Consider the following 14,955-nt stretch of genomic DNA (forward strand, 5'->3'; position numbering starts at 1 on the left):
TGCATAACTGAGCCCCCTTCAAAATAACAATTTAAAGTACCCGTGTGCACCCAGATGAAATGACACATAAGCCTGAGCTCAAATAAATGACTTTTATTCAAACGTCGACGTGAGTTTAAATAAAACACAGAACACAATTCAGTCTAAAATACATCTTATGAAAATAATTTCTGTACATAGGTGTCTTCTTCTTTAAGACGGGGAGCAGCTACAATACAAAAAGATAAAGTCGGAAATCATATTCTACAAATAAACATGTTTGTTGCACTTTGATGGACAAGCCATAATGGAGAAGTGGCAGTTTATAACCAGGAATATTCATCGTCAGTACACTGAAATATATTTCCCCAGGTAGGAAGGGTTGATGTGAAAAACATACCAGTTCATTTCCAGTGCTAGATTTTACAATGAGGCCTCCTAAACCAGGAGAGGAGTAATAAGCAATAACAGAAGGCTACTAAAGCAATGTGAAGTATAGATTTTCTTTAAGCAGTCCAACACTGACAAACATACAGTCTACACCTCTGTTCCTTCCCGGTTGTATATGAGGTTATTAACACTAAAATGGTTGGAGAGGCTCTGTACTGATGTGTAATAGTTCATTCTGTTGTTGTCAGAGTTCAGAGGAGAGACTAACGTGGGCGAGTAGGAGCCCAGTCCGGACATGCCCTCTCTGGTCTGAGACAGTCCCCCGAGATGCCCGGAGCCGTAATCCCGATCCACGCCCCGGGAAACCTCGGTGCCGCCGCCGCTGCCCGCCAGCAGCGAGTTAACGCTCGACACAAAACTGCTGTAACACGGGCTGTGCTCCGCGGAAGGAGGCGGCGACGACTTGGGCTCAGTGGAGGCCGGAGATCCGTGCAGGCTGGGCGGGGAGGAGCTCAGCAGGCTGGCGGTGTCGGAGAGCTTGTGCGGACCGTCTTCTGACTTGACGGGGAGGACGGTGCTGCTGTCGGCTCCGGTTAAGTCCGCTCTCCTTTTTCTCTTCCGCCTGAAGTTCCCGTTGTCGAACATCTTCTCGCAGTTTGGATCCAGCGTCCAGTAGTTCCCCTTACCTGGATAAGAAACAAGACGGGTTAAATATGGATGAGAAACTTTTAGCGCACATTTGACCTCAAGTGTTCATCATCAGTTTCTTTTTGATCAGTATCATCTAATTCAATTGACAATGGGTTTAAATGATTTAACTTGTTTTTGGAGCAGTTTCACTATTTTTTTAAAGGAGTTTTACCATGAAAAAACAAACAAACATCTCACTGTGAAATACTTTATTTTGACTCACCGGGGTCATCCTCGTCCCGTGCCACTTTTTTGAAACAGTCGTTCAGTGACAAGTTGTGGCGGATTGAATTCTGCCATCCAGCTTTGCTCTTCTTGTAGAAAGGAAAGTTTTCAGCTACGTACTGATAGATCTGGCTGAGAGTCAACTTTTTGTCTTGGGCGTTCTGTATGGCCATCGCTATCAGTGCTGAGTAGGAGTAAGGTGGCCTGACCATCTTGAAGAGTTCCTGCTGGCTGGATATGGACAGCCACCCCAGATCTGCTCCACCAAAACCGGTGGGAGGCGGTAAGAACTGCCTCTGGTTCGACCCGTATCCAGACTGAATATAGGACGTGCCGTTGTTCCCGGGGAGATAAGGAGAGGAGTTGATGCTGGGTCCGTTCAGCCATAGGTAGGGGTTCGCGGACGGGGAGGTGTACTCTCCGAGGCCATAACTGGAGGGGTGCGTCGGCGGCCTCTGAGGGTGATGGTGGTGGAGGTTCTGTTGGTACACACCGTAGTTATCGCAGTAAACGGCCATGTCCAGGAGCTCCTGAGCGCTGTGGTGCTGAATAGGGCTGGTCTGCTGGTTGGATGGTTGGTGTCCAAAAGCGTTCATAATCCACCCTAACCAGATTCCCAAAAAGTAAATTCGTTTCTGTGTCTCTCCCTCAGGACTGAACTCATCCTCGGAGGGAGGAGTATTTATGCGCAGCGCCCAGGGTCCCTACAGGTAGCCCATTGAAAACTTTTGGGATGGTCACACCCCTCTTTTCGTCCTACTACGGCCCACATCTCCCTATCAATGAGCACCGATACTACCTTAGCTGCAACTGAACTTTTATTTTATGATATATTCCATTAAGGCACATTAGTGACAACTATTGCTCGTGCGTAATTACGCACTGGATCTTGTGTTGGCTATGGCAACATTTTTATATTAATAATTTTCTTTGAACAACTCTGCAAGTGCAAAGTGGATCTATGGCACTAGTCTATGATTTGGTACATATGACAAACTATTGAGGCTATATTTTTCCTTAATTCTTATGGTTTCCAAATATATTTCGGGTGATTCTTGTGCTTGATATTTGTTTTTAGAGTATAGGGATACAAGAAAAATCACGAATTATAATTTAAAGTCTGATTTTCTTTTACAAACTTCAAGTAAGCCTGTAGCCTGGTATCTGGCACAAAAAGCTATCAATCTCATATACATGTATGTCTATTGTATCCGCTTTGCTGATGAACAGTAAATAATGGCTGTAATAGATTGACGAGAACAGAACCAATAATTCACCCGTCACATTTTTGCACAGATTGTCACCATATCTGAACTCGTTGACTTTTCTTCAGGAAAGTGTCAAACCCAAACAGAGACGACCCGCGTGCGTTTGTAAAAAGCCTCCTTCTCTTAAAAGAAATTCGTTTGCAATAAACACTTCACAAGTGCCGACAGTTTAGTGTCAACAAGTGACTCGTGGAAAAAAAAACACACCCCCAGCAGGCTCTCGAAGAAAACAAGCTATGTAACTCGTGAAATAATAACAATAAAAAAATACATTAATATTGTAACAATGACATCAATAATATTTTATTTACTAAATAAAAAAAAGCAGGATCTGTAACTTTAAGTAGCCTAGATGGATAAAAAGGTGATTTGAATGGTCAATAAAATTAAAATCGGACATAAAAGGAGATTTTCTTATGGTATAACAATAATTGAAATAAACTGAAAAAAGGCACGTGCTGTATCCCTTAAAGTTTCAGCATCAACTTTAGAGTTAATATTGTAGAAACACAATGCCCGTTTTCCATGAATGAAGCCGTTAACGGGGACACATACACACTAATCTGCTTCTAAAGACTTAAACTATTCTAACTGCACGTGATCAGAGGGACAAGTGGTTTCTATAGTTGACCTCTGGAAGGCAAATGGGCCGAGTTTCTATCGAGAGGAAAGCAGAAAAGACCGCAATAGCCAGCCGATACTTCAGTAACCTTATAAAGTTGAACCTGTGTGCGGTAGATCTTTGTGAAATATGCTGCACTTAGACGTTTTCTCTTCTCGAGTCCTCGTGCTGTGGCGCTTATGATTCCGACTGCCACAAGTACATTGTTTAATTTAAAATCACCAGTCGCCCCCGCGCTCAGATCCGTGGTCATCCCTGTGAAGAGTGGGCTCTTGCTGCTGGACTCCTGCACTAATCGTCAGAACATTCCTCCTCTCCATGACCTTGATGTAATTGTTTGGCTCCAAGGTGTTGTCCCGACCACAGGCTGTACAGCAGTTGCAAGCCTTGGACTCCACGGGGGGGATGTGGCATTTAACCCCCAGATGAAAACAACACAACCTGTTAGGTGTCCAACACTCAGTGCAGCTAATTACAGCTGACTGCTGACTGGACAAGGGAATCTGAAATGATGATCCTCCTCAGCCTGACAATGTAATATTCATAGTCTTAAGGGGAGTTTGTGTTGCTGAGGTACCATAAGCCTGTATGACCTTTAAATCTAATTTATTACTGTAGGTGAATAATACCAACAATAAATCATTTTAATAACATTCTATCACTGTTAGCTGCATTGGGGTCGACTGAGGAGCTGTCAGTCACAATTTCCCTATCTTTTCATATCCTACTGTATCTTTCCTTAAGTTCAGAGATGTCAAATGTGGCCCGACATGGCAACCTCAAGTCCGCCCCGCTGTGCCATTGTAAAGTAATAATTCAAACATGCTGACTGTGTGTGCGGAGGGGCGTCTATTGTTGCCCTGCCATGTCTATCTTCATCCCCTGTTTCCTCAAGCTTTCAGAGGTCATGGGAGCTTTTCTTTGAGAGATCAAGTCAATCACGGTGGGGTCAGAGATGCAGGGCTGAGCCACCGCAGGCTCCTTCAGGCTGAGACTAGAGAAAACCACTGCTGGAAGTGATTAAAGAATCATCCATACTGCTGCTTCTCCAATCAGTATGTTTCAGCTCATTTCACTGCTGAGATTAGAGCTCAACACTAGATTGGATCAACAAAGACCCTTGGGGTTAATACGGTTTGTCTTCTGTGGACAACTTTGACTTTATGTGGCCTTATGAGTTAGACACCCACTAACGCTTTATTGCTCTGAAGTAATTAACAGACTATTAGATGCACTTCTAATAGTCTTCTAACTAAAGTGATTCATTCTGACGGTGTAAACAGCATTAGCCCTTTATGTAGCAAGGGGATTGTCCTTCTCAGAGTCTCCCCCCAGTGGGGGAACAAAGCAAGACAGACAACACAGTGCAGAGCGACATGTCAAAATAAAAGCTGCTCTTGCTGAATACTTTGCAGAAAGTTAATTCCTCAGCAACTCTGACTGTGCAGGAGATTAAAGACACTCGAAGTGCTGGGATGTGAAACTTGGCAGGCAGAGCAGTTGTCTGGCCTCAGAGCATCCTTCATTCTCTAAACTCAATGGTCTTTATTCTTCAAGATGGCAAAGACATATCCACTGCAAGACAAACTTATAATAGGATCTCCAGCCAAGCGTTGCACTTTTCCTCAATCCATTTCAAAAGTTTAAAGGGGAGAATAATGCTTTTTTTTTTTAGAACAATCTCTTTTTTTCTTAATAAACATTTAAAGTTTCACATTGTGTCATTAGACAACTTATATGGGTGTTAGGAAAATGAACAGCATTTTAAACCCACATTTAGCTGTTGCTTAATGGCTGTAAAGACCAGCAATAAACTTCTAAACAAGTAACAGTGATAATAATATCCCACATAAAGTTAAAAGTCCTGTCATGTTGTAAAATACATTTTATATCTTTTTTTTATTATTAGAAAGCTGAAGAAAACAATTTGTTTCTGAATATGAAAATATCTTTCATTTCAAAAGTTTGAGGACACTTCACTGAAAAGTCTATTCCAGTGTCAGTGCGCTGGAGGCTTCAGGTTCTCACATAGCATTTGTGTAAGTTGCATATTGAACCAAGATTGGCTTCCAAAGTGCAGTAGTTGTGATGTAACAAAATAATCTTGTGCCTATACACGCTTAAGGCATTTGGGTCAACATGTTTCAACTATCGTTAGCACATAAATATCTAAAAGGTAGTCGTCCACCTGTCAGACCCAAGGGAGGGTAATGTGTTTCTTAGTAATTAGATGTTCCTCCCTGTGTAGTCCCCTCTGACCAATTACTGTTTGGCCCTGACAGTCCGTCTCCAGGAGTTAAGGAGGCAGCCCTGCAGACTGAACGCTGACCAAGGGTGAAATACAACCAGTCTGGCCTTCTGCTTCACTACTATGGGTTGAATTAGCTTAATGCTCTCCTCTGCTTGGTAGATTTACACCTCTGCTCCTGATTACACCCTTGGAGAGATCAGATGGTACTGGTCTGTTAGAGCTAAAATCGCACTCCCGTGGGCTGGCAGAGAGGTTAAATATGCCCTGTCCACTGTTTCCAGCACTGTAGTCGTCATAATACAGAAACTTGGCACAGGAGAGTCATGAAATGAGAATAGTACGTGGAGATATTTCAACTCTTAAAATTCCATCACCCATTAAACAACCGCTGCTTCAATTCACTGCTGCAAAGGTTCTGTGGACATGATTTGATGGTAGAGTCAAGACTATTAATATGACCTTAAAATGACAAGACAAGGCTTATGTCACATTGGTCATTACTCACACTTGGAAGCGTAATATGGCAGGCAGGCTGCACTGACAGTATTATCCAGATGAGGGCAGCATTGCTTCAGACATGGTACCTTGAGCATTACTCAATAAAGCAAAATGTTTACGACACCCATCTATCAAACATGCTGTGCAGCTTCCTGGGAGGACACGTGTATTAGAGACCAGAATCTGATCAGTGCATTGATTTTAATCATGAAGAATTAAAAAAATACAGAGGCTTTAGAGTTTATAGTGAAAGTGATGCTGCACAGGACTAATACTAATTGTGCTCATTGTTTACCTTGCTGCTTTAGAATTATCTGTGATATTACAAAAATAATACATATATCCTGCTCTGAAAAGGTTGACAAGATGCCAGTGTATTATAATGTCCGATGTAAGTATAGGTATTTATAAGTAATCACATTTGGCCATCCAACCGTCCAAACTACAATGAAAATAGTCCCCTTGCTCTCATTTGTCTTAGTTATGAATTTGACATCAATCAATAAAAAATATCCATCTATTTCATACAGAAATTCATCTGAAGCAGCTCAAAAATTTAGATATTAGATCAAAAAGACCAAATTACAAAGATTTAATTAACCATCTCAACTCAATATTCTGCTAGTGGGACAGCATGCCTGTGGCACTTCTAAGTTATTTCCGTGTGAAGCCGACACTAGCTGGGAACTCTGCTTCCTCATCAAACCAGCTCTCCACCCCCGATCTCTAGGTATGTCTCCTAGCAACACATCGTACCGACTGCCTGGGAAAACCCAGTGCTTCATAACAGCCTCAGCTAATATAGATCACCACCACTTGGCTCTCTCCCTCAAACCAAGATAATAAGCCTGTGTACAGAATGCACATTTTGTATTTAGTGCTGAAATCAGCACAAAATATCAGGCTCAGATTTAAAATGCCAACCGTGCTTTATAGGCCCGTGTCGACTCACGTGCGTGCTTGTAAGAGCCCCTTGTGACAGCAGCTCTTGATAATAGAGTGATGAAGTGTCTGTCTGGAGTGTGAAAAGTTGGAGGCAGAACAGAAAACAGCATTAAAGTGTTCAATCAAAGGCTTGGCTCACTGATACCAGTGCAGGTGTTTACTCTAATACTCTGCTAATTCTTTTGACGGATTAGAAACACGCTCAAAGGACAATCTGTTATCAGCAAAATCTCACAGTATAACAGTATAAAGGCATTTGAACTCACTATAAGAAACTCAAAATCAGTTTCTATCTTTAATTACTGCAGCCTATTTAGAGTGCGGCTGCGCCAGCTTCTGGAAGGAACACGCAAGGCTGGATCACCAACTATCCAGGGGCCAAAGAACCCCTGGAGACGCCCAGTTAATGTACCAATCACTGCAGCGCAAGAGTACTGTGTCCAACAACAAATATCTGTCCCCTAGTAGTTGAATCCAGTCCTGATCAAATGTCTTGTTATGTCCAACAAACAGTCCAAACAAAGATGATCAATTTTGTATAAATTAAAACAAGCAAAAACTGCAAATGCTCAAATTTGAGAACCTGGAACTATCAAATGTTCGCATTTGTACCTAAAAAAGTACTTAAATAATGAATCAATTATCAAAGTAGTTTCAGTTAGGCAGTAGTAAAATGACCGTTTATGTTATTGGGGTCTGCTGGCTTTGACAGGAGCATAGTAATGCATTAGTTTCCCCCCATGTTAAATGAAACAATACTGTCTGATTGAAAGATAAAGTGGTGAAAATATTCTAAATATAGCTCACACTTAAAGTGATACTGATTGTTTTAGGTGGGCCTTTTTTTAGGTGACTAAACCATGCCAAGCTGCTGCCACTGTCCACAGCAGTACATTGTCCTCCTGCCTGCTTCTCCAAACTGGGGGCTTGTCGACTGTCATCTACTGGAGGTAAAGCACTGACTATAATAAGTACCTCATTACAATTCCAATTCAAAAATATCCAAACTATCCCTTTAAATTGTACCATCATACTACTAACCACGTCTGTCTTTACCATAATGACCACAACTGAAATAATTCCACACTATTATGTCCTCAATACTTCATGTTATTATGTTTGTAAAGAAACGGAATAATAAATCTTTAGTAAACATCGACTCAATGACAATGTTTAGTCCATAGCTGGAGAGTAATGCTGATGCTCACACAATACAGTTTAACAACACAAGCCTTGTTGTCGCCACACAAGCGATGTTTGCTCTGTCATTGAACACAATCCGTTCAGTCAGTTTAGTGAACCACTCTGACAACTCTGATGAGACATAAAGGGGCCTTATGGTTTTTGCAAGACACTGTCTGTGACAGCTACACACAACGCTACACCGTCATGGTGATGTCTATTGACTGCTGGTGAAGCTACGTTTGTTTCAAAGGAGCTATAAAAGGCAACATTATAAACAAAAAAATAATAGAAACAAGGTTAATAGTAAGGATCAGTAGTAGTTGCTCATATCTCAAGTTAAATATAATGTTTTTTCCATCCAGTGTTTTCTTTTCAAACATTGGATGGGCTGAAATATTTCAACTACTGTTAATGGATTGTCATGAACTGATGTTCCCAGATGATAGGTCCCACTGACCCTGAACCCCCTGACTTTCCCTATAGCGCCACCAGCAAGTTGACATTCATGGACAGACATTAATTTGGTTTATGAATAAATACTTGTTATACTTGCTTCAGATTCAGCTGTACTTTGTGTTTTCAGCTAATTAGCATGTAAGCATGCTAACACACTTAACTAGGATGGTGAACATGGCACACACACTATACCTTGGTAAATATCAGCACGTTAGCATTGTCATAGTGGGCACGTTAGCCTGTTGTGGTTCCCATGGATTCTTGAAATCCTTGAAAGTTTGTGAATTTGAGATGGAAAAAATAAAGGCCTCAAAGACTTGGCTAAATGACAATGCTTAAATGTATATATATTGTGCAAGAAAAGAAATTTAATTTAATTTTGATATATATAAAAAAACGTAACATCAATGAAGAGGCTATGTCCCGCTATCGATGTCACTCCTGCAGTTGCGTCACTTTCATGCACTGGCATCATGGTAGACGATCAGTGTTGTAACAGTGTCCCGCACTATGCCGCGCTGGGTCCTTGAATTTGAGGGAATTGGGCATGGAAAGTCCTTTAATTTGATGTTTAAGAAGTTGCATTAGCATTGAGCTGAAAGCACCAGTGTGCCTAAGTAAAGCCTCATAGGGCTGTAGCCTTGTTATTTTTTACACTTAAAAACATACACTCAACATTAACCTATATTAGTCCTGTTCATACAATTCTGTTAAACATTTAGCAACAGACAAAAACCCTAGCCCAAATAAAAATGAATCCCTATAGCAGCTAACTCCTGAAAAGCTATGTTTTTTGATTGTCTGCCACATTAACAGTATAATAGCAACCACGAACCATGTCCATTATATGTAGCAAGTCTCCATTTGGGAAAAAATGCCATAAGACTTCCATCAACAGCTGTGGATATATGGATATATGTGAGATTGTTGATGTATGGTAATATTGCCTTCTTTCATTATGCAAAGGAGACATTTACAGGGAAGCATGCACATTTGCAGCCTCCCAGCAAATGAAAGTGTGACAAGAGGGAAGGAAAATATACACATTATTCCAGGCTGAAATGACAAATGAGATGGGGATAGAGTGCGCTGTAAATACATTTTTCCTGGAGAGAAGTGGCTAGCTCACAGCTTTCCCTCCACAAAGCCTCTGGAAATCCTCTCAATTAAGCGATGCATTTCCCTATGCTTTGAGGAGAGAGAGGGTGAAGCATAATGCCTGAGCACAAATCACTGAGAGCCTATTGAAATAGCTGCCAGTTAACTTTGTAATATTACCCCTGCTGAAATGCTTCACCCTTTATCCCTTTTCAATTGCAAGGCTAGATATTGAGTGTGCACTGGGTATTCTTGATAAGTGAATTATGTCACTGATGAAACTTTTTATTCCCAGTTAGGAGAGAATGTGCTCATCATTGAAATGCAATAAGCAGGTTACAGTGACTATAAAAAGTGTATTGGACCCTCCTTAGCTATTGTAAAGTTTTATTGTTTTACAACTTTAAATCACTGTGGATGAGATTAGAGTGTTGGCACTGACCGTCCTAAAACTTTTGAACCCCTGAGTAAAAAAAAAAAACATATCCATAAATGATCTAAATGAAGTACAGACATAAACAACTAAGTTATTGATTGTATAAGAATTCACCCACCTCAAAACAATTGAAGGTCCTTTTGGCAGCAACTGCATCCTTAAATCTATTTAGATATATCTGTATCATCTCTGTAAACATGCATGGACACTGGGGTTTTCTCTAGTCAACTAAGTTCACTATTATTATTGTCATAGATATATTGGACTAAGGTCTGGGCTCTGACTCAGCAACTTTAGGACATTAGTATTGTTCTGAAGCCATTCTTGTGTGGCTTTGAATTTATGTTTGGGGTCATTATCGTGCTGGAAAATATATCTTCCAAATTGCACTTCTCTTGCAGGTTGCAGCAGGCTTTCCTCCAGGATTTATATGCATTCTGCTGTATTTAAGTTCCCCGTACCTTCACAAACATCCCCACTGCATGATGCCTTTTTTTCCCGCTTTGCCACTATCCCATAAAGCTGCTATTGGTGAACCGGGGGGCAACTGTTTTAGTATGCACAGCGCCTCAAACCTCAGCTACAGAACCCCGTAGCTCTTTCAGAACATCCACAGGCCTGCTCAAGGCAGATTCACAGACGTGCCTTATTCTTATGATGGGCTTTGTTGCGTTTCAGTAGTCTTGTCACAGATTTGTTTACTTTATATTCATGATGTAGCTTTTGCCAGGGCATTGCCTAAGCAGCGTCCATATTCAGACGTGTTTTTACTATTTTAATTTGAATCACTATGTCACAACCTTGATTACAAACAGCAGGTGTTCTCGGTTAAACTCATTATGTGCCAAAAAAGTGTAAAAAAATCGGTGTTCTGTTCTGAACACTGTGTGTGTGTGTGTGTGAAAACTTTTATCGGCACTGCATGTAGAAAATGTTATTTATTAATGTAGAAATTGTAAAACTGCCTGCTTGTTAAACCCCTTCATGTTGTTTAGGAGTGCAGTACTCAAACACGCTATACTGTACATTCTCTTTGGCTCGTAGCTATTGATCTGTGATTAGGAGTGTTTATTTAGTGGCCTTTAATGGTCATTATTTTTTCTCACGTGGCACCTTTTACCCTCCCAGCTTTTTACACTGAATCAATTGAAACCATTAATTCCAACAGTTGGATGTTCAAGTTACCATGTAGTGGGTCGAACACGCATTAGCATAGAGGAAAAGGCTTATATGAACACCATCATGTTTGTGTTATTGTAAGCAGAGTATGGTACCTCACTGAAGCAAGGGTAATGGTCCTTAGAGAGCCAGGTAGTGGAGCCCTGGGTGGAACTGGAAGAAAGAACGAGGAGAGGAGGAAACCATGAGAGAAAATAACATTGCTATGATAGTAAAACTCGCATTTTTATTGAATATTACTTACTCCATTTCGTTCTGTGTGTGGGGAGCAATTTATCATCTAGACAGATAGTACACGGTCAAACTAAGGTCCTATGGAGTACATACTGTACCTTGTATTCAGCAGTGGTAATATGTACACAACAATGATCTGTCCTTACCTGGATTAAATGGATTTTTCTGTATACACAGAAGGAAAGAGGGAACTTGGGTGATTGCTACAGGAAGCATGACAGAAAATTGATTGCAGATGAGTATTATAATCTTTATAATAATGGTTTTTCAAAGCTTTACCATTTTTCCGTTAAATCCTATTATATACACAAGTCAAATTATTTAATGGGCTTATTGATGAAGTTTACTGAAAAGAAAAAGCAATGAATTCAGCATTTTGATAAAAAAGTTAATTACCAACATATTAATGACATTTTATAGCCTGACAAAGTGCCACCAATGAGCTATATAAGCAGTCTCTCATCACTGCTTTCCTCAAATAAAACTCCAAGGGAAAAGATGTCATTCAGTGTTCCTAATTAGGACAAGAGTTTTATGAACCCCAACTTTCTTGAGATATTAAAAAACACCTTCAAACAACAGATGTTGCTGTTTGAGCATTTCTCCTCAGGCGGACACCCACTCACAAAGTGCCATTAGAATAATTCAGCAGAAGAATATGAGCCACCTGGGACAAACACTTCAAAAAAGGTCCCATAAGCTGGTTTCATGGTACACACAATGGGGGCTGTAAATACATTTACAAAATGTGCAAAGGAGAATTCAGAAATTGAAGCATCAACAGCACAATTTTACAGCAGCTTTAAGCCACTGGAGCAAAAATAACAGCTGGATAAACTGGTGGAAAGCCTAAATATGTGTATTTAGTTTTGTTAATATGGGAAGGAAAACTATTAGTAAAGCTGCACGGTACTTTCCAGAATCAGAATCAACTTTATTGCCAAGTATGTAAGCAGGTTACATAGCAGGAATTTGACCTGGGGATTTTGTGCATAGCGTAAACAAATATACACATAAGAAACACAGAAATAATACACATTATTTAGCACGAACAACTAAATAAGAATAAGACAATAAAATATGATACAGAATATAAAATATAAAGTAAAATGTGCATATGTGCAGGTGATGGCATTAATGTAACGCACCAGGAGTACTTTGACGTTAATAAAGCATGTAATGGTCGGGCTGGGGGGACTCAGGGGACAGTGAGAGGTACAGTGCGTGTTAATGGGGGGCCCCGGGCCTTTATGTTGAAGAGGCCAGTTGCGGAGGGGAAAAAACTCTTCTTGTGGCCTGAGGTTTTGGTCTTTACAGACCTCCGCCTCTTGCCGGAGGGCATAGTTTTAAAGAGTCCATGTCCGGGGTGGGAGGGATCTGCCATGATCTTCTCTGCTCGCCTCAGTGTCCTGTCATTAAAACTGATTGTAATGATTGTTTAAAACTCTAATCATTAATAGGTACATTAAACGCATCAAGCATAGAAAGCTGAGAACAAACTTGTTAGCCTGTGTCTTGGATGGTAGTCCCATGATACCCAATTTATAATTTTTGAACGAGAAAATTAAACAAAACTATAATAAAATGATAGGTATGACATGACGTCTTATGGTGCTGCGGCAGTGTGAAGAAAGCACAGTTTTTAAAGGAGAAATTAAAGTCTGACCTTCAGCAGTTTCTATAAAAGCTGAATTAAGAATGCATGAAGCAGGACAAAGCTGGCACCTGCAGTTTGTTGGCGCAATGTATGCAGCTAAACTGTACTTCCAGCTTTGAAAAAGAGAAACGATGGCTTGGTGAGCGGACACATTATGCAAATGAGATTGCATTAGCCTATATAGAAGGCGGGTATAAAACAACCGCATGCTGATAAAGATGCAGCTGTTGTGATGGCTGTCAATCAAGCGGGCAGAAAGCTCCAAGTGTTCAGTAGAAGTGAAGAAATGCGTGCAGATTTCCAGCTTGTTTAGGGCAAAAATAACGAGGCAGACATTTGTTTTTTAAAAATACATACAATTGTTTATTCAGAAGTCATGTCAGTAGTGAATTGGGAACAGTCAATATTATGAAATCCAAGGTTACAGCAATCTATGACAAGGTGGGAACAATGATAATGCGATAGGAGTTAGTTGTATGTGCACTCCAAATTTTTTTTTTTTCCAATAAAATCCATGATAGGTTCTCACATACCAACTCTGCAAAGTCCCTGTCAATTCAAAACCTACAAGCCCTTTTTTGTTTCATATAAATGCCACTTATTCTAATGATACGTTAATACAAAAAGGAGTCATGATCAAATCGCATACAAAAAAACCTGAAATAAAATAAAATCATATATACAAACCTCTGTACATAGTGGGAATATGAATAAAAGAAATTTGAATAATTCTTCAATGAGCTCTCACTGATTGAGAGTGGGTCAGTATTGGAAAGCTGTTGGTCCAAGCTTATTTGTCTTAACACAATAAAGCCTGATAAAGAGTTACATTTGAGCAACTACTCATTCTGTGCAACATGCTCCCTGTTGCAGACTGCATCGTTGTCAAACCAGGCAGAACAAGATTGGAAGAAAATAAAAACAAAAAGTTGATAAGAAGGGGCGGGCTGCAGTGAGGTATTCATCTTGTCAAGCTGGGACAGGGAGCGAGGAATGTGTGGGTAAAAACAGACACTTTTTTGTTTCGGTGGGAGCGGTTACTGTTGATGTTGTTTTTGTTGTGTTGTCAGTGTGTTTTTTGGTCCTACTCTCAGCGTCTTTGTTCACTGTACAATTCCTGAATCGATGGAGGCCTGTTTCCTGGTGGTCTTGGGAGGAGGTGGAGGAGGGGTCTTGCTGGGCAGAGGAGGTGGAACGTGCTGCAAACAGACAATAACAGAAACTTTGAAATGGCTGTTTTCTCAAATAAAGACAACTTGGCTTTTTTTCTCTAAAAATTCAAAACCTAGGCTCTAAAGCTGCTGTCACTCCCAAATCGATTGATGTGTCTTTTAATACAGTCGCCAGGTTTAGCTTACACAAAATTTATGTCTCTAAAGATTGTCACTATAGATAGATAGATAGATAGATAGATAGACAGATAGATAACTTTATTTATCCCCAAGGGGAAATTGGGTCATCGTAGAAGCAGTACAAAGCAATCGGAAGTACTAAAAATAAGATAAAATATAAAATACAAATTATGAACAACAATAAAAGTACAGCAACACTATGTCAGATTCAAGACTATTGTGCCTCAAATTGTCAGACTACATGTTCGTCAGACTACGTGTTGAACCTCAACCAATCAAATATTGCCTTCTAGATGGCAGGAGGGGCAAGAGACAGACTTTATAATGCAAGAATGTATTGCCTTCCATTGTGACACACCATGTTTGAACTGATATCATGTAGTCTGATCCAAATGTAATACCTGATGCCTAAATCTAAGCTGTTTTTTCTAATGCTGGTAAATGTTTTAATCAATAATGTTTGCAAAAACAACATGGAAACAGGCCTATA

At 40.3% G+C, this 14,955-nt stretch overlaps 2 protein-coding genes across 3 annotated transcripts in view; both read right to left on the reverse strand.

The window, feature by feature from the left end:
* Positions 1-516: 516 nt before the first annotated feature.
* Positions 517-1,880, reverse strand: foxi1 (forkhead box i1; the record flags this gene model as incomplete). The annotated part of the gene is made up of 2 exons (XM_083932687.1): positions 517-1,055; positions 1,283-1,880. The coding sequence occupies 2 exons, from the start codon at positions 1,878-1,880 to the stop codon at positions 517-519; spliced, it is 1,137 nt and encodes a 378-aa protein (XP_083788813.1).
* Positions 1,881-13,494: 11,614 nt separating this feature from the next.
* The window catches only part of dock1 (dedicator of cytokinesis 1), a 178,449-nt gene continuing 176,988 nt past the window's right edge, over positions 13,495-14,955 (reverse strand). For both annotated transcript variants that reach the window (XM_083932897.1, XM_083932896.1), the window contains exon 52: positions 13,495-14,312. In XM_083932897.1, the coding sequence (XP_083789023.1) occupies positions 14,217-14,312 (96 nt within the window). In that variant the 3' untranslated portion in view covers positions 13,495-14,216. The remainder of the gene's footprint in view (positions 14,313-14,955) is intronic.

The sequence above is a fragment of the Echiichthys vipera genome (genome assembly GCF_963691815.1).
Source record: "Echiichthys vipera genome assembly, chromosome: 18".
NCBI lineage: Eukaryota > Metazoa > Chordata > Actinopteri > Perciformes > Trachinidae > Echiichthys > Echiichthys vipera.